The 22,522-nt window shown below is 51.1% G+C and overlaps 1 protein-coding gene across 16 annotated transcripts in view; it reads left to right on the top strand.

Annotated features, from left to right (window-relative positions):
• The window catches only part of TBCD (tubulin folding cofactor D), a 191,288-nt gene that overhangs the window by 33,323 nt on the left and 135,443 nt on the right, over window positions 1-22,522 (top strand). For all 16 annotated transcript variants that reach the window (XM_070561247.1, XM_070561245.1, XM_070561238.1 and 13 more), the window contains 5 exons: window positions 10,117-10,162; window positions 11,639-11,771; window positions 15,896-16,032; window positions 17,462-17,522; window positions 18,643-18,717. In XM_070561247.1, coding sequence (XP_070417348.1) covers window positions 10,117-10,162; window positions 11,639-11,771; window positions 15,896-16,032; window positions 17,462-17,522; window positions 18,643-18,717 — 452 coding nt within the window. The remainder of the gene's footprint in view (window positions 1-10,116; window positions 10,163-11,638; window positions 11,772-15,895; window positions 16,033-17,461; window positions 17,523-18,642; window positions 18,718-22,522) is intronic.

Below are 22,522 nucleotides of genomic sequence, written 5' to 3'. Positions count from 1 at the left end.
CTCATAAGGTGGGGCGTTCAGATCTTCCGTGTTTAAAAGGGGGTAATTGAAAGCCACTTGAGTGTTTTACCTTTGTGTGGTTCCCAGGTTACGAGTCTTACAAGGCTCTCATGAGGTGGGTACCCTCCGGAACAGAACCCCGTCTTCCTCCGTGTCCTGAGTCCTGAGAGCTCCTGACAGAGGCAGCCAGGCACGAGGATCTGGGGAGTGGTGGTTTAAGTGGGAATCTTAGTGCAGTTACTGTTGGGTTCATGGTTACCACATGGGCCGTTTAGAACATTCAAAAGAGCTGGACGAATAGTAAGATAGTAGACACTCTATTGTGAGCAGATTGATTGAACGACATAGAAATTATGCCAGAAATGATGAAGTCAGGAAGTCACTGTCGTCTGGCATCTTCTGGGCTCTCCGCGTGCACCACGTGGCCTCATCGTACGAGGGAGGGTACGGAAGCTTCGCTTGCGGCTGTCCCCTTCACGGGGTGGGGCGTGGGTTTATGGCTGGGGTTTCAGTTTGCATTTACCTTTCACTGTAAGATGGAGTAAATGTGTAGCACGTTATGGGAAGGTAAAAGCTAGACGTGATTATTTTGGTCATTTAAACTTTTTTTAGAGAAAGTTATTTTTATTATTATTATTGAGGTCTTACTGGTTGAGAACATTGTGGAATTGCAAGTGTACATTATTATTTATCACTTTGTGTAGACTGCATTGTGCTCACCACCAATAGTCTAGTTTTTATTGGTCACTATACACATGTGCCCCTTACCCCCTTTCTGCCTCCCCCCACTTCTTCTCTGGTAACCACTAATCTTAAACATTTGTGTATGATGTTAATTTTTATTTACATATTTGTTTACTTAAAATTCTTTATAATTTATTTGACACAATTTATTTTATCAGAAATTGTAGTTTTTTCGTTCTGAGTCCTAGCTGATTCTAATCAGTCATTTATCCCAGCCATAGAAAACTTAATTTCAACAATTAAATTTTCCTCTTTGGAGAGTCCTCTTTTCCCGGCAGTTGTGCAGTCCTGAGGAGCTGAACCAGGCGTGCTCTTGAGGGAAGATGAGGAGCTGAACCAGGCGTGCTCTTGAGGAGAAATGCTCCGATTCCTCTGGGGCCAGGGGAGCTTCTGACCTGGCCGGCCAGCCCCCTGTGAAGGTGTGGCTCCCCGTCCCGGGCCTACTTCTGGAGCACGGCAGGGGCCTACCTTCAGGACAGTTCTTCTATATTCTTGGACTCAGCTTCCTGTTGTTTCTTGGGGAGCTAGCTGTCCTCACCTTTGTGTTTGCAAGCCAGCAGAGGCACTAGCTCCAGTCAGGTGGTGGTAGGTGGGTTCTTTTCCTCTGAACTCCTGGGAGGGGGAGCTTCGAGCGTGCGCTGTGAGAGTTGCTCCGTACGGTGCCTTTGGTGTTATGTGAAGGACACAGAGCTGCCTTGGCTGTGCTGCCTTCCACAAAAAGTGTGGCTCTGGGGCTCACTGCGGCACAGGTGAGGGCCGCGGGCGAGCTCTGAATGTGTCCAGCTGAGCATGGGTTCTGTTGGTGCCGAGAGTCCTTTCTGAACACATTTTGTCCTCTTTGTGTGTGGCATGACTCTTGATGGGGCATGATACCGCTCCCTAGCATTGGGACAAGGCTCAGGAGCTGGGAGCTCGCTCTGCTTGAACTCCATCCTGTCTACTTGTCGGTGTGTGTATGTCATGTCTTCCTGAGGGGCCGGGACGAGCAGCACTTGCCAGCTTGCAGGAGAATTCCTGGGCACTGATGAGTGCACAGAGCTGGTGTGTGGGAGACCTTTCTCCCGGGGCCTGGGGTGGAGCTGCTTTTCTTGGCCTTGACTTGGTGGTGCCTTCAGGTAGCCTCAAACCAGCATCTCCTGCTTGGCAGCCGGGCCGACTTGCTCCTGAGCAGCTGACAGCCTGTGAGTCATGGGCTTGGAGAACATGCCCCGGGGAGGGGAAGCTGCTTTGCACGTTGCAGAAGAGCAAGCCTGGGTGGGTAAGCAATTGAGAGGTGCGGTGGTTTAGAGTGATTCCTGAGACGCCCGTTTTGTTTGCACCTTGCGCTGTGCTAGTTTCTGGAACAACAAAAACAGGCCTGATGGTCATTTCTCTTCAGCTGCGTGCTGCTGTTTTCTCTGAGTGGCATGATTACTTTGGTGGTTTCCAGTGGGTCCGTGTTTTATGCTTCCATGAAAGTGGGGTGCACCTCCCATTTTGTGGCTGAGTACTCAAGTCCATCAGAAGACCAGAATGTTTCTGTCTGGCCACTTGCTCCCATTGCTGAGGTTCTCTGTCCTCCGTGTGCAGCTGACTGGACCACATGCTCTCAGGAGTGAAAGGCAATGAAGATGGCCCCATGTTTATGTGGAAAAAAACGACCAACAAAAACAAAGCCCTTGTCTTCGTTGATTTTTGTTCTTTCCTTTCCTCCTCTTGCTCTCCTGAGTCCGTTCCAGGAGAGTCAGTAACTCCCATGACACTTCCCTTTCTATGTACGGAGCTCCTAGGTTATCTTGTGGGATTCAAGGTCAGGAAAAGTGCAGGGATCAAGAGAACTCATCTTGTGCCCATAAAAAGATGGTGTTCGGTTCCCCCTTAGCCCAGACAGTGGCTGGCTACTGGGCCTTGGTGCTGGCCCCTTCTGGGTGGGGGCGGGGACCGCCAGGGCCTGAGCCGGTGTCTCCGGGTGGAGGCCTGTCACGTCTGCCCGGGCCCAGTGGTGGGGCCATGTCAGCACCAGTTGTCAGAGGAATGACACTGGAAACTTGTCACCACTTTATTCTTTTCTCTTATTTAGACTTTATAAGGAGTTTGGCAAATTAGCAATACTCATATGTGAGAACATTTTTGGCATTATTTTAAATTCTTACTACTTAGTTAGTGAAGGGGACCAAAGAGTCCTTTAACCGGTGCCGAGTGCTGTCATTCCTGTGTCCTGACTACTGTGTCCATCCTCCCGTTCCCTGTAGGCCTTCTGCCCTAGTTGGTGTTCTTGGCTTACCTGGACTTTACAGGAGCCTCCTTGAAAGTCCTCATCTTTTAGTGTTCCTCTCCCTGCATGTGTCCCCTGGACTGTCTGTCAGGGCGGAATCCCATCGTGCTACTGCTGTCCAGGGTTAGACAGGAGCACCTTGCCCACAGGGTGAATTTCAGCCCCTCGCGTGGTTCCTCAGTAGGGAGTTTGTTATCTGTGGCTCAAAACCCACCCCAAAGTCTGTGGCTCAGACAGCAGCCATTGTTCCTGCGTGTGGCTCTGTGAGTCCTGAGAAGCCAGGGAGCAGCACATATCTTGTCTCTGCCCCTAGATGCTGGGGGCCTTGGCTGAGAAGCCCACATGGTGGGATGGCTTGAAGTGCCAATCCTGTCGACCGTGGTGCCTGTGTGGCATCTCCGCATGTGGCTGGATTCTCCCACTGAGGCAGCTGGGTTCCCAGAGGGAGTGTCCCAGGGCAGTGTTGGGACAGCAGGTGGCCGGGAGGCCTCGCAGAATGTGCCTGGGCTCAGCAGTCAGAGCGTCGCTCCACCAGGCTCTGCTGGTTGAAGCAGCCGGAAGCCCACTGGTCTGGGGAGGGGAGCATAGGCCCATGGACCCCAGCTCTGGATGGGGGCATGTCAGAGGACTTGCCACATGGGGTGACCATGTAATTTTACCCAAACTGCTTATTTGAGAAAAAGGAGGCTCTCTTCATAATTCAGCTGGGCAACAGCATCAACTGGGATCCCCTGGACTGAGTGGGTGACGGTCACCCTCAGTCCGACGCCCATTCTGAACTGGCCCAGAGCTGCCTGTCTGCTGTCTCTCTTGGCTTCTCCCCGAAGGTCTGATGCTCTCACAGACCCAGCTGTGTATGTACATCCCGTTTGGGTCCCGCCTTCTCACTGATTGCCTGCATTTCTCAGGGAGAACTGGCTGCAGGGACAGCTTCTTTGTGAAGTTGCTTTGCCCTGGGTGTGACTAGGCGTCTCACTGCCCCTTGTATGGACTTCCGTCAGGCTGCGTAGCCCACGGAATCCACATGGCTGTTTTGGTGCTTGGTGGCTCTCTCCCAGACTCTTGAGTCCCTGAACGGAGGGGACCAGTGTTTCTGCTCAGTAAGTGTTCTATAAATGGATGATTTCTGTCTGAAGTATATCAAATTGGGCACATTTGAATTTATGTGGAGTAAATTAATTTTGTATGTCATTTAAGTTATCCCTAGGGAATAGTTCTTAAAATAGTTTTGGACAGACAAAAGGAATATATCTATATTTACTTGGTAGGAAACATTTCTGATCTCCTTGATGAATGTGTTTTATGTTCATTTGTGTTTTATTCTCCAAGTGGCTCAGTGGAGTAGAGAGGATGTCATTGCCCCTGTTTTGTGTACTGAGGAAACAGATTCAGAGAAGGGACCCTCCTGCCTGGTCACGCAGGCGTGCAGTGGTGGTTTGCGTGGCTCTCAGGCGGGGAAGGCCCGGTGCCCTCTGGTGCCCTGTTGGTCTAGTGCTCCTCTGTCCCACACGTGCAGATGGTCCCTCAGCAGATTCAGCAGATTGAGGATGAAAAACGTTTTTATTCCACACCTGGTTAGAGATCGGCTGATCAAGCCATTCAGGCGGTTTGTACTGAAAAATTGCTAGTCCCTTGCCCTGCCCTTGTCACTGCAGCTCGTCCTCTCAGACACCTCGCTGGCTTCTGAGGGTGACTGCTGCCCTCTCTACGTGACGTGCGCCCCTTGCCTGGCTTCACTCACAGTTTCCTCTCTCGAGTTGCTGGCTTGGCTCATTTACTCCGTTGCTGCCCTCTCCCAGCATTGGTGATGACGCTGCTCTTTCCAGGAGCTCTCGGTTGTAGCTGTGATACCTGACGGACCTCTGTTTCTTCTGCCTTGCCCTCCACGTGGGTGCTCCAGACCCTACCTGCTCCCTGTAAGGGGACGTCGTCAGGGCTGGGCCCTCTCAGCCAGCTGTGCCTTCACTTGTGTGTTATCTGAGTGGACAATATTTACATTCTGTTCTGTATCCTTACTAAAGTCTTTCGCTTTGTCTTTAGAGTTATTGCTTGTAACTTTTAGAATCAACAGCATTTACGTTATTCTGAATAACGCTGCTCATTGTGGGGGTTTCACTTTCTGTTCTGCAGTCCCAGTGTCCTTATAAAGGGGTCTTGTGCCTGGTGCTAATGTCAGTTGGATTCTACTTTCTAACATTCCCGTTGATCAAAATCCTGCCATATTGTTGTTTGTTTCATGTATGGACCATAATTTGTATAGTTTTGATTTTCCTGTAGTTTGCTTATCTTTTTCTTTTCTTCATCAATCCTTAATATAGTCTACTTCTAATATGTTCTGTTTATGCCTGAGACCCCCTTCTACCCTTCTGGAAGGTTCTACTCCATGCTTCTGCTGACTCTGGAGCCCCTCTAGGGTCATCTGGGCCAGCCGGCTCCTCCTTCTCCTGTAGCCCCCCAGGGTCTAGTCTGGAGTGTCTTCTCACTGCTCCATTGAAAATTTGTTGAGTTTTGTCCTTATTGGATTTAGGAGAAAGCATTCAGTCTTTTATATTGAGTGGGATGCTAGCGGTGGGTTTTCACGGGTACTCTTTATCATGTTGAGGAAATTCCCTCTTGTTCCGAGTTGGTTGAGAGCTTTCATCATGTTGAATTTTGCCCGGTGCTTTTCCTGCTTTTATTGAAGTCATTGTATGTGTTTTGTCCTCTATTCTGTTAATATGCACATCACATTAGTTGTGTTTTGGATGTTAAACCAGACTTACATTCCATGCGAATGGGGGTAAACTCCTTTGGTTGTGGAGTAGCATTGGCTGAGCGTGTTCCTTGATTCAGCTTGTTGATACTTTGTGAAGGGTTTTTGTGTGCACATTCATGAGGGATATTGGTCTGTGGTTTTCTTCTGATGTCTTTGGCTTTTTATCAGGCTAACACTGGCCTCATACAGTGAAGCTGGGAAGTGTTCTTTTCTCTGTTCTCTTAAAGCTTTTGTAGGATATTGTTATTTTTTCCTTAAATACTTGCTAGAATTCATTAGTGAAGCCATGTAAGCCTAGGGTTTTCTTTGTGGGAAGATTCTAAATTACTAATTAAATTTCTTTACATGATACAGGTCTATTCAAATTTTATATTTCTTTTCTTTCTTTCTTTCCTTTTTTTTTTTTTTTTTTTTGCTGAGGAAGACTGGCCCTGAGCTAACATCCACTGCCCATCTTCCTCTACTTTATATGTGGGATGCCTGCCACAGCATGGCTTGATGGCAATGTGTAGGTCTGCGCCTGGGATCCAAACCAGCGAACCCTGGGCTGCTGAAGCGAAACGTGCAAACTTAACCGCTATGCCACTGGGCCGGCCCCAAATTTTCTGTGTCGTCTTAGGTCATTTTTTGGTAATTTGTGTCTTTCTTGGAATGGGTCTATTTCCTTTGAGTTGTCTAATTTGTTGTCATGACGTTGTTTATAAAATTTCTGTATTACGCTTTTAATTTCTATAGGATCTCTTGTGAAGTCCCTGTGTTCCTGACTTTTTTATAAAAAATAAAATGTGTGTATGTGTATATATGTATGTGCACACATGTGTGTATATATAAAAATAAAATGTGTATGTATATATGTATGTGCACACGTGTGTATATATAAAAACAAAAGGTGTATGTGTATATATGTATGTGCACACATGTGTGTATATATAAAAATAAAAGGTGTATGTATGTGCACACATGTGTGTATATGTAAAAATAAAAGGTGTGTATATATATGTATGCACACGTGTGTATATATAAAAATAAAATGTGTGTATGTATATATGTATGTGCACACATGTGTGTATATATAAAAATAAAAGGTGTGTATGTACATATATGTATGTGCACACGTGTGTATATAAAAATAAAATGTGTGTATGTATGTGCACACGTGTGTATATATAAAAATAAAATCTGTGTATATATATGTATGCACACATGTGTGTATATATAAAAATAAAATGTGTGTGTATATATATGAATAAAATGTGTGTATATATATATGTGCACACGTGTGTATATATATGAATAAAATGTGTATATATGTATGCACACGTGTGTATATATAAAATGTGTGTGTATATGTATGTGCACACATGTATGTATATATAAAAATAAAATGTGTGTGTATATATGTATGTGCACACGTGTGTATATATAAAAATAAAATGTGTGTATATATGTATGTGCACACGTGTGTATATATAAAAATAAAATGTGTGTGTATGTATATTTATGTATGTGCACACATGTGTGTATATATAAAAATAAACACATATTTTTGTTGTTGAACTATTTTAAGTTAAGTCATTGTACTGCCTCTAAATACTTGAGCGTGTATTCCACATAATCGTCAAATCATTTTGAGGACTTCTTTTTAAAACAAAAGAAAACATCATTATTCCCCACATGGTGGTGGTTCTGATTTCAGTACCCTTGTAAGAAAACGTGTGCTACGCACTTTGAGCTCAATAATGCTTAAATGTGAATCTCTGCTGATTAGCCCACTGTGCCTGCCTGCCGGGCTCCCGCGTCCTGGCTCGGCTCCTCTCTGGTTGACTGCAGCGGGGTGCAGAGCGTTGGTGCGGGCAGAGATTAGAGTGCTGAGCGGTGGTTCTGGTGCTTCAGTAGCTGAGAGTAAATCTTCAGGCTGGTATTTTCTCCTCACTGTCATCAACAGCTATTGGTATAATTGAGTGTTTCGCGATCTTAGGAAATTTGGCAAAATTTGTGTTAGCAATTACTTTTATACTAAGACATTTATTTGTGTTTTTGTTAAGTGTACGATTACTGAATATCACTTTCAATAGTTGATTGAAACCTCATGGTTTTTATAACTTGTGGCCTTACAATGTTTTCAGATATTTTTCGTGTGGAACCAGTTGTGTGAAGAGGCACTGGCTGTGTGGATGGCCTTGTGCCCTGAGAACACAGGGAGGAGAGTGTTCCTGGACACACATGTGTGTCTCTGAGGGGCATGTTGTCCCTGTGACCTGGGACATGCCAGCCCTGAGGGAAGGGCCACCGGCACCCCCTGCTCAGCTCTGTTGCCCTGTGCTTCCTGCTTGGAGGGAAAGTGGTATCCTCAGCGAAGCCTCTGTCCTTGGCAGGGGTTTTCTGTCATGGGATTTGCATGTATAGCAATTCAGAACTGGAAAGGTCACTGTCAGATTATTCTTGTGAACTTTGACATGTAGGTTTTTTAAAGTCAGAAGTGTCTGTCCTGTAAGCTTTGTTGTCAGGGTCTGAACCATCTGAGTCCATGTTTGAAAACCTGGCCTGGCTCCAGGTGTGCTGCCAGGTGGATGTCTGCAGCTTCCACGGGGCTGCGGTGGCAGAGCCAAGGGAAGAGTGGCTGGTTCGAGAGCCTTGCCCTCAGACGGGAACTGGGCCGCATGGTGTGGCCCACTCTTTTCTTACTCCTGGTCCTAGACTGTTTCCGCGGCCATCAGGTTAGGTGTCTGTCCCTTGTGCCTGTCTATGGGGCTTGTCATAGCAGTTGGTGGGCAGGAGGCTGATGGCCAGGCCACTCCTCCCTTCTAGCTCGGGTGGAGGTGCTCTCATGGCCGCTAGCTGCAGGAGGGTGAGTGGGTGCCGAGGGCTGTGGGGTGCTTCACCTTGGTGCTCATGTTGTGCCCCCACCCATCCAGCTGCAGGACAGTCTCTTCCTTCCTTTCCACCGAGCTATCTCCCTGACTCCTTTAGAAATTCACCAGGAAGAAGCTACGGGATCCAGGTGACTTCCCATTGTGATACACCCAAATTGCAAAGATACAGATTGTCAGTGTTTTCGGACTGGCTTTCTAAGTCGTGATATGGGACATTTCACACATGGCTGTGGAGGGCAGGACCTGTCTTGCTGTTTGTGAGTGCCTCGCATGGTGTGGGGTGGCTCCTTTGGTGGCGGTGGTGTGGGGTCGCTAAAGGTGGTGGAGTGAAGGAAGTGTCTGAGCTTCCTCACTGGAGGCTCGCTCAGGGTCTCGGGCTTGGACAGGGAGGAGCGGAAGAGTGTGACTTCTGCCGGGGGCTTTGCAGGGCATCTCCCAGACGTCCAGGCCCAAGAAGGGAGCTGCCGAGGCGGGGCTGCGTGACGGGTGCTGGGAGAGGCAGTGGAGCCCTGGGGCCCCTTTCTGGGAGAGTGCACGGTGCCTTGTGTGCTGTGATGTCCCCAGCCTACCTCAGCATCGGTGCTGTTCACGCCAGGGCCGGATGGCCGCTAGTCTCTGTGTGAAAGACCACGGGCCAGGGCTTTTGGGAAGTCCCCTCCACCTCCGCTGAGCCACTCCCTGGCTGTCAGGACCTGGTGTGGGGCTGGGGTCCAGAGCAGATGGGCCCACATACCTTCAGAGGCAGTTCTCACCTTGCCGGGTAAATACTAGTTTTGAAGGAAGAGAAATTTTTTAGCTGCTTTTAAACGTGCTCAGCGCTGGGATTCTTTGTTTAAGGGGCTTGGAGGCTTGTGTCAGTTGTCCCATTCGTCTTCCAGACTGGAAAGCAGAGGATAAGATTTCAAGTTGAGAATTCAGGGCCTGCAAGGTCTTCGAGTTTGGAGGTAGTCACTGGTTACAGGGCAAGTGAACTGGAGACTTCATGCTAGGACCCCTTGGACGTCAGTCCCGTGGGTCCAGGTGACCAGTGCTGACGGGCCCCACAGGAGGAGGCGGATGTATGCCTTTCTCATTTGTTGACCAAGAAGGAATGCTTGGGTTCTTCACTTTTGTGTGAGATGCTTCGACTATAACTTTTATCCTTTGGTATCTTTGTTTGTACACAGGTAATTAAAAACACCCAGTGAGATTCTTTACTCTCCTTCTTAGAGGCTAGCTCAGTCAGCTGGGAGGTCCGCGTCCTCCACAGTGAATTGCGCTTTCTCACTGCCTCCCGATTTTACGATTTTACGTTTCCTCTTTGGGAAGTTTCCCCTCCAGTCTCTTGTAATCCCTTTCTTTATTGTGTGCAGAAACTGTGCTCTTGTTATTTGGTGGTGAGTGTTTAGAATAAAAATTCTCGAAGATACCATGAATTGTTTTGATAATCTGTGTTTTAAATTTGTAAATGTATTTGCAACATTTTAATAGCATTTTTTTTCTCTTTTTAGGCACAAATATTTAAGCATGGAAAACGTGAAGACTGTTTACCCTATGGTAAGGGTTGTTTGTAAGAGAGGGTGTTTTGTGAGTTGTGATCATGTGTGTCTCCTTAACGTCTTGTTCGTAGGTGCAGGAGTCTGGAACTTGCTGGATCTGGACGCTGTCATGGCTCTTGGGCTTTTTGTTTGTTGTGTGGCTGTGTGTGTTAATAATCTAACTTTTGGGCCTTGTGCAGCAGCTTGGGGTTCCTGACGCCCTGGCTGCCGGGTGTTGATCCTGGGGGACTTAGTGACCTTGACACAGCCCCTAGGTCTCCAGCTGTGTTCTTCCTGTAGCCACAGCCACATCTTTTGCCTTTTGCCTCATTCTGTTAATTTTAGATTCACTTCGTTTTATGAAAATAGTGCAGTGATTCTTGCTGCAGAGAGGTTTACTACCTGGGCCAAGAGAAATTTCTTTGAGTTCCATGTTTTAGAAGATATATAACTCAGATTTGAGTAGTTGAGTCTATTTTTTTTTTTAAAGTTTTCCTTCTGGAAAATTTCATACACGTATTCAGGAGGAGAGAATGGTGTCATGAACTCCCATATTTCTCTCGCAGGCTTCAGGTCTTTAATTCACGGGGACTCTTGTTTCTTCTGTGCTCCTCCTCCCACCCAGACACCTGTCATTTCACCTGCAGCTCTTTCAGTAGGTATCTCTCGAAGATAGGGACTCTTTAAAAACATGACCCTGACATCATTATCACACCTGAGAAAAAGCAGTGACCACTCTGTGTTTGCGTCTTGTCCTCGGAGGAAGTGCATGCGTGGACCCCGGGTCTGTTCTGAGTGGCAGTCAGTTAGACCAGGTTAGTCACTGCGCCCATTTGGGTCCTTTGGGAAATTATTCAGATGCTGTTACAACTCATCTTGAAGTCCCTCTCTCCTTATCTCACACAAAAAACCATCCTGTGCACTTTCCTGGTCTCGGCTTCCCTCCGACACCCACCTCACTCCCCCAGACAGCCTTGGCAGCGGAGGGACGGTCGAGCCATTTCCCTTCTCATGGAGACCCTTCCCATCAGGTTTACGGTCCTCCTCGTTCCCGCAGCCTCATGCCTTGGTCTCATCATTCCTCTGTGATGCCATGTGAGTCCCGTGTGAGACGACGATAAAACAACACAACCCCAGTTCCGTTTGCGTGTCTCTTGTAGTCCTCTGTGTGTTTTTGCACAAGCTGTTCTCTTCACTTGGAAAGGCTTCTCCTGCTCTCTGGGGCTCTTCTTTGCTCTGCCAATCTCCGCGTTTGCTGCTTCACAGTGAGAAAGTCGAGAGGTGCGACCCGAGCTCACTTAGTAAATGGCATGGGGTGAGGGGCTCTGTGAAATGGAGTTGAGGCTTCAGTGTAGATTTATGCCAGCACCTGCGTTTGAGGGGCCTGTGGAACCGTCTGTGGTTTTGATGTGGTAGGTGTCAGACAGAGGGTGCAGTTTGGGAGATGGTGTAGCACCCTTCCCATCACACTGAGCTGATGTGCTGTTGTTCACAGCTGCCACCGTTCTCGAGTGCCTGGACGGCTGCAGGCTCCCCGACAGCAACCAGACCCTGCTCCGCAAACTCGGTGTGAAGCTCGTGCAGCGGCTGGGCCTGACCTTCCTGAAACCGAAGCTGGCGAAGTGGAGGTTGGTAGATTAGGCCGTGGCCGTGCGTGGCCTGAGCGTCTGTCGGTGGCTGGTGTGGTGACCACCTGTCTTCCTGGGGGCTGACAGAGTAGGCTGATGGGTAAAGAGTATCTTCTGCTTTCATGTTTTTCTTAGTCTCAAGTGTTTCTGATTTTGGAAAGAACAGTTTTCCTTTTCGTTATTTTCTGACCCTACATCTTCCAGTTAGAATAATCGAAGCTGGAGTGATGACAAGAAAAGCTTGTTTTTGTGTTTATGTGGCATTCAGGTACAATACAACTTTACTAATGTGGACTTGCTGTGGGGAAAGCTCCATTTTGATCAATGATAGATCTGAATCACAGGCTTCTTTCAGAGAAAACAAGCTCACTCCTTGGGGTTTATTCAGAAAACAAAGCTGTCGTTGCCTGTCGGTGGCAGTGACATCTTAGCAATCTCTAGGCGGCCTGCTTTATTAATAGATGGCTTTCGGATTAGTGGCTCCCTTGGAAACAGACTTTTCCACTGCACTTGGGGTACTGTGTTTCTAACAGTCTTGAGTTTTATTTCAAGTATTATTATGCGTGGTGGGAAGAATTATTTAATTACGTTCAGCTCAGCCTTTGTCTCCAGTTACAGCAGCTTCCAGAGGTGTGTGTGATGTTTTACTTTTGGGTGTTCTGCATGTAACTCGTTCTATATGAAGTCTTTATGTAAATGTTTGTCGTTAGTTTCCAGAATGCCACGGAAAATTAATGTTTGGTACTGAATGAGGGTTCTCCAGAGAAACAGAGCCTATGGACTGAATGTCTCTGTATAAAGAGACTGAGTCTAAGGAAATGGCTTCTGTGATTATGGAGGCTGACAAGTCCCCGGATCTGCTGGGTGAGTTGGCAAACTGGAGACCCAGGAGAGCTGATGGTGTCTTATGAAACTTGGCAGGCTTGAGACCCAGGAAGAGCCCAGGTTTCAGTTCGAGTCCAAAGGCAAGAAGAATACTCTCTTACTAGAGGGAGGATCAAGCTATTTGCTCTCTTCAGCCTTCAATTGATTGGATGAGGCCCACCCACACTGGGGAGGGCAGTCTGGTTTGCTCAGTGCGCTGATTTAAATGTTAATCTCAGCGAAAAACACCCTCACAGACACACTCAGAATAATGTTTGACCAAATATCTGGGTACCCTGTGACCCAGTCAGGTTGACACATGAAGTAACCACACAAGTGCTGTAGACATTTATGTGGGAAGGAGATAGTTTAGCATCATAATTCTTTCATTCAGTCTGCATGTCGTGTGCATTTACTGCGATTGTTGACGTGGTTCGTTGAAGTCTACCATCTCGCTCGCTGTTTGTTTTCTTTTTCTTTCATCTTCCTTCCTCTTGTATTTTTTCATTTCATCTTCTCGTGTTTTGTTATGTCTTTTAGTATCGTTCTCCTGCTGGTTGTTTTCCCCTTAAGAGGGTGAGCCCGCCTAGCAGCTGGGGCTCGCTGGCGTTGCTCCCCTCCTGCCTCTAGGAGGTCTCGGTAGGGTGGGTTTCTTTCAGTTCTGCCTCCCTGGAGTGCAGCCCTCCCTCCTGCAGCGTGCTCCTCACGTCCAGCGCATGGCCTTTCAGTTCCTTCTGCGGGCGCGTCTCCCTGCCTCCCTGATGCCACGTGACCCTGAGCTCTGCTCAGCTCTCAGCCTCCAAGCTGCCCTCTGATGGCGCTTCTGGGTCTTGACCTGCACTCGTGTGTCTTAGGGGTCACCCAAGGATCCAACAGGATTTTTATGCAGAATTTTGGGGTTCCTTTTCAGCAACTCCTTTTCTCCAACATCTGTCCCCAAATAGTAGCCGTCTCAGTAGTCACAAATGTTGTTTTCTCCACCTGGCAAGACTGCTGCTCTCTGCTAGGGTTCTATTTTTCTGTGCGCAGTGGAGAAAGTACCTTTGGTGAGGAAGCAGAGGTGAAGTCGGGGCCCCTGGGGCTGCCCTGCTCTGAGGGATGGTAGCCCAGCCTTGGTTGTCATCTTGTGCCTTGCCAACGGTGGGCTTATGTGTCTATCCAGGTTTTGCGGTTGTTCGTGACAGAGTGCTGAGTCTGATGGCAGCCTCCAGTCTGCCGTATTTCAGCTGTCGTCAGGTCTCTGGTTACTGAGCATGAAGTGAGGACTGCTCCTGTGACCGACCAGTGTGTGTGCTCATTTGAGGAGGAATAGCAGGCTGCTGACTTTTGCCGCCAGGTGACTGCTGTGGCTTGTGAGCGTCGTGCTGGTTGCTCCGTGGTCCCAACAGCAGCCCTGTGATGGCTGGCGATGTCCCCCTGTGCTGTTATTGGTTGTTACTCCACTTCCAGCACCAACTCTGACGTGGGCTTTCCCCTACACCAAGCAGTTCTCTGACACCAGCTGAGTGTCCTACAGTTTAGCTCAGTTCTGACACTGTCTACCCGGAGATGGTGTCATACCTCACAGGTTAAGGGCTCAGTCCCACAAGACTGTCCCCCCGCCCCAACTTCAGACTCCAGTCACAAGTCCAGGTGTCATGTGGGCTGACCGACCAGGTATAGATTGGAGGTTTCCACGACTCCCTCCTCTGGTTCGGTTAGTTTACTAGAGTGGCTCACAGAACTCAGGAAAACATTTCACTTACTAGATTACTGGTTTGTTATAAGAGGATATAACTCAGGAACAGCCAGATGGAAGACATGTATAGGGCAAGAGATAGGAAAAGGGTGTGGAGCTTCCATGCCCTCACCAGGTGCCCCACTCTCCCCAAATCTGCGTGTGTTCAGCAACCTGGAAGCTCTCTGAACCCCATCCTTTTGGGTTTTTATGGAGGCTTCATTACACAGGCATGATTGATTAAATCATCGGCCATTGGCAATGGATTCAACCTCCAGCCCCTTTTCCCTCCCTGGAGGTTAGGGGGCAGGACTGAAAGTTCCCACCTTCTGTTTACACGGTTGGTTCCCCCAGTGACCAGCCCCTGTCCTTAGGGCTTCCCCAAAGTCACCTCATCCATATAACAAAAGACATGTCATCCAGAAGTGGACAAAGACCAAATATATGTTTCTTATAATTCATAATATCACAGCCACATAACTGAGTACCCCAAAATTTAGCAGCTTAAAACAATGAATTTTTAATGTCACCTGGGAATTACCTGCCACTGTCCTTGTTTCACAGAGTTGGAAACTGAGGCCCGGAGAGATGAGGCCTTGATGAGTCATTCAAGGCCACAGTTAACCATGTCTGGGCTGGTCTTTTAGTCTCCTGTTCTGTCTCCAAAGCCCACGTTGTCTGTGTCCTGGAATTGGCCTCAGACCGCAGTGCCCAGCATTCGCTCTGACTGGACTTGGGACCTTTGTGCCCAGGCCTTGTTGTGGGCTGGGACCTCCGAGAGTCAGGCCCATGTGTGTCTCACAGCCCTTCCAGAAGGGAAGGTGGCGCCTGTGGGCCTCTCTCTGCACAGGCCTTGGTGTGGGGGCTTCGTGCACCTCCTCTCGTCCTTGTCGCAGCCCCTGTGTAGGACCTCATTTTACCAGGGGGGAAACTGAGGCGGCGAGCGGTTCAGGGGCTGCAGAGTTGTACAGCTGAGCCAGCCTGTGCTGGGGGCCCTCCACGGCCCATAGTGGAGTTAATGCTGGTGGCCTCCACTTGGGTGGGGAGGAGGGCCGTGGTTGGTGGGGACTGGGAGAGTGTGCCGGAGGCAGCACCTGTGGGAGTTGCTCTGGTGACGAAGGGCTGGCCGGCCTCTGCCTGGGGCAGTCCTTGCTGGGCCAGAAGGCAGAGCCAGTGTGAGTGAGGATGAGGCAGTGGGTTGTTTGAGGGCCCTCCCTGTGCTTCTCTCGGATGCCTCCTCCCTGTCACCTTATCTCCCACCTCTTGGCTGTGGAGACCTTACGGCACGTGGGGATTTCACATTGGTCTGGAGCTCAGATCTGCGCTCTGTGGCTGTCAGGTCATGTCTTTTCTTGGCAGTCTGTGCTGACGACACTTAATACTTCTACTTTCCATCCTGTCTCTGTACAACACAAGGACTTGTCACAGGTTTTCGTCCTTTCATCCAAGTGGTGCTAGATCATTAATTTTGGTCATCAGGATTGTTTGTCTTCTAGGCTCCCGGTGGTGGCAGCAGGTCTGAGATTGTGTTTGGTTTCTGCAGGTACCAGCGTGGCTGCCGCTCATTGGCCGCTAACCTGCAGCTCTGTGCCCAGGGTCGAAGAGAGCCCCAGACACATGCGGAGACTCCTGATGGTGATGCAGATGATGACGTCCCCGAGGAGGTGGAGCGTGTCATAGGTGCGAGGGGTCTGCTGCTGCAGGCTGCCGCTGCCTCAGTCTGGGTGGGGTCCGTTTGCTTCATGCTGGCGCTTCTGGGCATTGGCTCCTCCAAACCGCGTTTCGCTGGCTGCACCACCTCCTGCCCCTCTCTGTGCCAGCATCACGTGACCTTCTGTGACCTTCCTTGCCCATTGAGCATGTGGCCACTGGCCTGCAGTCCTGATGCCCAGTCCTGTCTGTACGGGAACCTCCACGCCCACTGGAGCCTGGCATCCCCCACACTTTGCCTCGGTATGCGAGCCTCCTGTCTCCACGCTCTCTCTGCGAGTCAGAGCCCAGGCAGATGCCATCGCTCTCCTGCCCGTGTCTCTGGCCCCTACGCTGTCTCCCCTGCTCACGCTGCTTTCCTCACGCCTAACCTGGTTGTGTCCAGCCAGTGGCCTCGGCATTTTCCTGGGGAAATGGAGTGGTGGCTTTCCTGGCCTTGCCCCACCTGCACCCTGCTGTGCTCCTGCCACCTCAAACCCACAGAGCTCTCCACCTGCCCACCTGTCACTGAGGTGGCATCTCCTCTGCACAGAGAAGGGCAGAGGCTCTCTCTGATGGGCCCTACATACCCTGCCTGCTCCCCCCCGCCTCCCCTGCGGACCAGGCCTCACCCAGCAGGGCCAGCCTCTGACCACCCCTTCCTTGTTGGTCTCTCCTGCCTCCCACCACCCGCTGCTTCGTGTCCCTCCCAGCCCCCCCTCCATGGTGGGGTCTCCTACCTGCCTCCAGTGCTGTCTTGCTCTCTGCTCACTCCACTCTTCTCTCCTTCACAGTAGGTTTCTTCCCAGAGTTGTCTACACCTGCTGTCTCCTCCTTGGGGCTCTAGCCTGCCCTGGTCCCAGAGAGCTTGGACCCACAGGCTGCTGTCCTTCCTCCGAGTCAGGCCTTCCCGGGCCTGCCCTCGTGAAGGTTCCTGCCAACTGTGGCTCTCAAGCCCCTTACCACAAAGCCTCTGGCAACTCCCCGACTTCCTTCAGGCCTTTGTGTGGCTCTTCCTGAAGTCCAGCCTATCTCCAAGACTGCGTCCCCATTGAGCTGCTCTTCTGTGGCCTCCTGCAGGCACTGTTTTCTCTGGGAAGCCTTCCTCCCCTGCTTGGGGTTGCCGCTGACCTCCACCCTTGCTGGTGCTTACTGCCCCGTGACTGCTCTGAGGGGTGGATCTACTTCTTAGGAAGAAAGACAAAAATTGGCTTTAAACGATGATTTAAAAACACGGAGAAGGAAACGTTCTTTCTTGTAATTAGGATTAAGATCTTAGTCTAATTCCCTTCCTGTGCTCTTTCGAGTGACATGTGGGGTGGGTTCCTAACGCTGGAAACTTAAGAACTTACCTAGCATGGGGATGGTGAACAGCGGGGGATCCGTGGAGCTCACAGCCCTGCCTCCTGTGTTCTTCCAGAGCAGCTGCTGGTCGGATTGAAGGACAAGGACACTGTCGTGCGGTGGTCTGCGGCCAAAGGGTAGGTGTCCGGCTCGCTGAGCGGGAGGCGCTGGGCTGGGGCCACCTGGTGAGCCTTTAATCACTCAGCACTTCCTGTGGGATTTGAGAGCAGTGGATAGCTTAGAAGTTTCTACAGGATAGAATGATCTTTTTCTACTTTATGTTCTCGCTTTATGCTCTGAATTTGCAGATAGCGCCTGTGGTTGACTCGCGGCCCCTTTGTTTTCCTGCCATCCTGGTTGGAATAGGCAGAGGTGGGAGCATGCTGCATTGCCTTTTTACCTCCTGCTCTTCCATGTCCTTGTCATACAACCCGCCCCCTTTGCCCACGTATGTGTGGCCCCCATGTACGAGCAGGTGCCCCAAGGGGGGCTGGTTTGTCCTCTCTTGTGCCTGGGGGAGCGGCCTCAGAGGTGTCCGGTGTGGGTTGCGGCCCACCCATCAGGCCAGGCCTTGTGGAGCTGCGGCCAGTGGGGCAAAGCACACAGTGGACATTGAAGATGCGCCGTGCTCTCTGCTGTGGAGGAGAGTAGAGCGGTGCAGTGCCGGGGGCTCCTTCCTGAGGTCCCCCAGGCCTTTGTACCCATCTCTCCAGATGCACAGCACCCGGGCTGACGGGCACACTCGGGGCTTCACTGCAGCAGCACCCATCCCTGAGCCCAGGGGCACGTCTGGTTGGAGTGCGAGGGGCTGGGAGGGTGGGGCTTCCCGGGGCGCATCTGGCCAGGAGCTGGCTGGGGAGGCTGATCCCATGTTGGTGGCCTGACGGAGCCAGCACAGTTGGCGTCCAGCCTGGAAGTGGGGCGGCCCACTGGGCCGGAGGGTCTGGAGGGTTCAGGGTGACAGTGAGGCCCCGTGCTGGGTGCTTTTGACTGGCAGCGACGCATTGCACAGCCCAGGGGCCCAGTCCTCCTCAGATGCGTGTGGATGCCTGTCCATCTGTGTAGTCTTCTCATGTTCATGTGGTGGGGCTCCCTGATGGGGGTGGCCTTCTGGGGGGCAGAGCATGGGTGAGGCTGGCTTAGGGTCAGCCTCTCCTCTCTTGTCTCTGGGGAGGAAGACGGCTTGGGGCGGTTCCTGCTCGGCGTGGCCTCCTGTGCGGGGTTGGCGACACTGATGGAGCATGACCTCTCTTTCAGCATCGGTAGGATGGCTGGGAGGCTTCCCAAGGAGCTGGCGGACGACGTGGTCGGGTCTGTGCTGGACTGCTTCAGGTATGTGAGGAGGTAAAGGGGGATGTGTTTCTGGGTAAAAGCAGTGGCTTTTCTTTCCTCGTATCCTTTTACGTGGAGCTGTTTGTCAGAGCCCCCAAGCCCCCTTTTTTTCCTTTCCAAGTTAAATTTGAGAGCTGTAGCTATTTCTAGTGTATTTCTTTTATCAGCTTAGACTCCACTGCATTTAAAAACCTTAAGGAAAAAGAAAAATCAGTTTCGAACAGATACACACACATATTTACCCTTAGAGAATGCTGTGCTTACTGGAGTAAATGCAGGCCTGCGTGGTCTTGGAGAGCTTCCTGTGATGATGGCATGTTCCAGATCTGACTCTGTGGAGCCACTGGCCACGTGGGACTGTTGAGACTTTAAACAGGGGCTAGTGTGACTGAGGTCTTATTCTAAATTTATTTACTTTTATCAGGTTTAAACTTAGACAGCCACGTGTGGTAGTGTTGCATCATACCTGTGGCCCTTCAGAGAAGTCTGGTGTCTGGGTGGCACGTGGCCTGCCCACGATGTGGGGGTGGGCCAGAATGTGTAGATGGCGGGTTTTGGGGGTCTGAGCCTGGGGCCTGCAGGCCAGGGTCAAAGGGGAGAGTCCCTGGCAGCATAGGTGGTCTCTTGGGCCTGTGCGCACTCGCGGAAGGCACAGTGCTTGGGCTCCCTGAGGACTCTCCAGTTAATGTGGTTTCAGAAGCAGGTGTGGAGGACACGTGGTGTTTGTTAGGCCCCCTCCTTGACTCCTGCCCTCATTAGCTGGTTGTTTTTCTTCTGGAGCTGCCACTGTGCGTGGAGAAAGCTGTAGGTCAGCAGTTTTGGGTGCGTGCGTGCGTGTGCGGGCGGTGCGTGTGCGTGTGCGGTGCGTGTGTGTGTGTGTGCGCGTGCGCGTGCAGCCGAGATCGCTCTGCGAGCATCCCACAGCGAGCTCTCTCGGAGCAGGCTGCTTCCTGCACTTGACCTCGAGCTGCTCCGTGGCGTTTGAGGGGTGCAGGAAACAGTATGTCAGCTGTTGGCCGTCTTTTCAGAACAGTACTGTGCGTGTGGCCGTGTGTTTTCAGTGGAAACCACTCGCTGTTCTCTGCCAGTGGAACACAGCCCTCCTTAGGCCTCTGGAAGCCACAGACGAGGGGCAGAAAGCATTTGCTTCTTGTGCATGTGCTTCCCCGTCTGTGTGGCGGTTCTGCTGGCTCCTCACAGGGCGGTGTCTTGGAATTCTTTTCTGGTGGCATGCTGATCATGCTGGGACCCAGCTGGCCCCGGGCCAGTGGTGTGCATCCGGGGCGGCTGCTGAGCGGGAGCCGTGGAGTGGCTGCAGCAGACCGTCTTGCCACAGGAGAGGGCAGGGCTTCGAGATGGGATTTTGGAGGGTGGGAATTCCCTGCAGCCCATCCTCTCCGGCCCAGATGCCAGCATACTGTGGGTCTCAGGCACTTCCCCAGTTCTCTGTCCTCCCTGGAGTGCCTCTGCATGTTCCCTCTGTCGTTTGAAGCCGTCTTACCCAGCCCTCCTCACGCTGTCCTCACGTAGCCGCCTCCCCTCCCTTCTCACGGGCCCTCTCGAGTCCCTGCTCGGCCTCCCGTCCTGCCTGGCCCCTCAGCCTCCTCTCTCCTCCGGCTGCTGCGCCTCCGCCTGCCGCCTGGGCCTGAGCTTCACACGTCTCAGCAGGGTTCGTCGGATGTCTTTGCTCTCAGACGACTGCTCTGGTCAGATGGTGGTCCTGTTTCCAGACCGTCCCATCTTGATCTAGTTTCAGTTGTCCTAGTTAGTTCCATCTCCAAATGCTTCTAGGCCTTTATCTTCTCATTTTAACAAACTCCTCTGATTTTTGTAGCCAGGGTGTGGAGGGTGGAAATGGTCCTGCTGCTCTTGATCCCAGGCCGGCATTCACAGCAGCAAGCAGGACATTGAAGGAAGGGGCCGCCACCCTGAATCCAAGCAGAGGCCTGAGTGCACCTGCAGATGGGCTCCCCCTGGACAGCACCTGCACACATGGGTGTGAAATACCTGATTGTAGAGCGAGGCACACACAGGAATTAACCGCAGACTGGATGTTTGAAGACACTGAGAAGCAGGGACAGCCAGGGAGGGGGTGTGAGATGAGGCGGGGCAGCAGGGCTAGCTGCTGCTCTGATCTCGTCCCTCCTTTTGTGTCCTCCTGGGACGTGTGGTGAGCTGCCAGCCTTTTCTGAAATGGGTCAGAAACAGGACGTTAATTCCATTGACTGTAGGAACATCCCACTCCTGGGACTGTTATTTCACTCCTTGCCGTGTTTCTGGACCAGGGTGTGTGGCGTGGAGCTGCACCAGTCCCTGAGGGGCTTTATGGGGGCCCCATAGGACCAGTGTGAGCAGCATGGCTATCCCGTGCCCCATCCCGTGAACGTGCAGGTGGCCTTCAGTGCCTGCGGCCCCCTGCACTCCCACTGCTTAGAAAACCACGGTTTAACTCCTTGCTGGCCCCAGCAGCATCACCTCGGGACAGGACCCCGGAGGTAATGTGTTCAGACTCACTAGTCCAGGCCATGGCAGAAGCAGGGTACCTCAGGGAGGAGGGGAGCTGGGCCCCATCAGCCTTGCTGGGTTCCTCCGTGTCTACTGTCTGAACTAAGCCCTCTGGGTCCTCTAGTTAGCAGATGGACTGCAGCCCCACAGTCCCGGGTCCCTGTGGTGGGTCCTGGGTGTGCTGTGGCTCCTGCTGACTTTGCAGAGTCTCTGAGACGCTCAGGAGCTTATGGTGGTGCCTTGTGGCCTCACGAGCCGCCCTGTCTCAGCAGGAGATTAGCGCGCTTCCTTTCCCTTCTCGCCTAGTCGTGTTGATGTTTTTCACTGGGTAATATTTTAGTTAAAGATTCAAAATGAAAGATGATGACACGCCTCCCTCTGCTCCACCCCCTGCACATAGCGTCCAGGCCCCCCCCTTTCCCCTGTGTTCTTCCAGGGACGTTGGGTGCAGAGATGAGCAGGTGACCCAGAGCGTCTTCTCCATTTGTTTCACATGGACGGTTGCTTGCCCTCCACTCCACTCCCCCCGTCATCTCTGAGGTCCTTCTCGTCAGTTTTTTGCTTCCCGTTGCCCCTGGTGTCCTGAGGCCCGTGTCCCTGAGCCCATCTTGGCCTTTCTCTCTCTGGAACCTGCCTACTCCTGGCTCTGCTGTTGTCTCTCGTCTCCACTCCTCTGAGACCCTGTCCCCTCCTGGGATTGCTCTGGGCTTGGGTCTTGAGCCGTGACTTGCTATCACCCGCTTGGCGGTGTGTTTGCGTTCCCTGGCTCAGCGATACCATGGTGTTAATGTGGGTATTTTGCATGTCTGTGTCCACGTCTGCTGTGCAGGTTGGGCCTTGGTTGGCGGGCGGGGCTGAAGTCTAGCCGCACGGCAGGTGCCCTAGGGAGGAGGTACCTTTGCTGAGTCCCACAGGCTCCCAGTGCCTGCCTGGAGTGGGCAGGACATGATGGTCCCCTCGTCCCCCTTTGTCCCCCCTTGGGCCACAGGTGTTTTACAGCCTGATGGAGCCTATTCACAGCCCTGACAAGTGACAGTGCACACCTTTGGTTTAGAAGTAGATGTTGGCGTAACCGGCAGTTGTTTTAGCGATAATTGAGTCACCACAATGCTCTTCTTTTATCAGGTTCTTCCAGGTGTTACTAAGTCTTTAAGAAAAGTGCAAAGCATCTCTCTTCAATTAAAATTGTAAAGTACATAAAGTGCCCATGTTAAATTTTCAAAATGGTCAATCAGCCTTTGGGACAGACATTTAATAAAACATTTGGAACTTAAAAAAATTGTAATTGGCATTGAGTCAC

This window comes from Equus przewalskii, chromosome 10 (assembly GCF_037783145.1).
Source record: "Equus przewalskii isolate Varuska chromosome 10, EquPr2, whole genome shotgun sequence".
In the NCBI taxonomy this organism is placed as follows: domain Eukaryota; kingdom Metazoa; phylum Chordata; class Mammalia; order Perissodactyla; family Equidae; genus Equus; species Equus przewalskii.
This window is presented reverse-complemented; position numbering and strand designations above follow the sequence as displayed.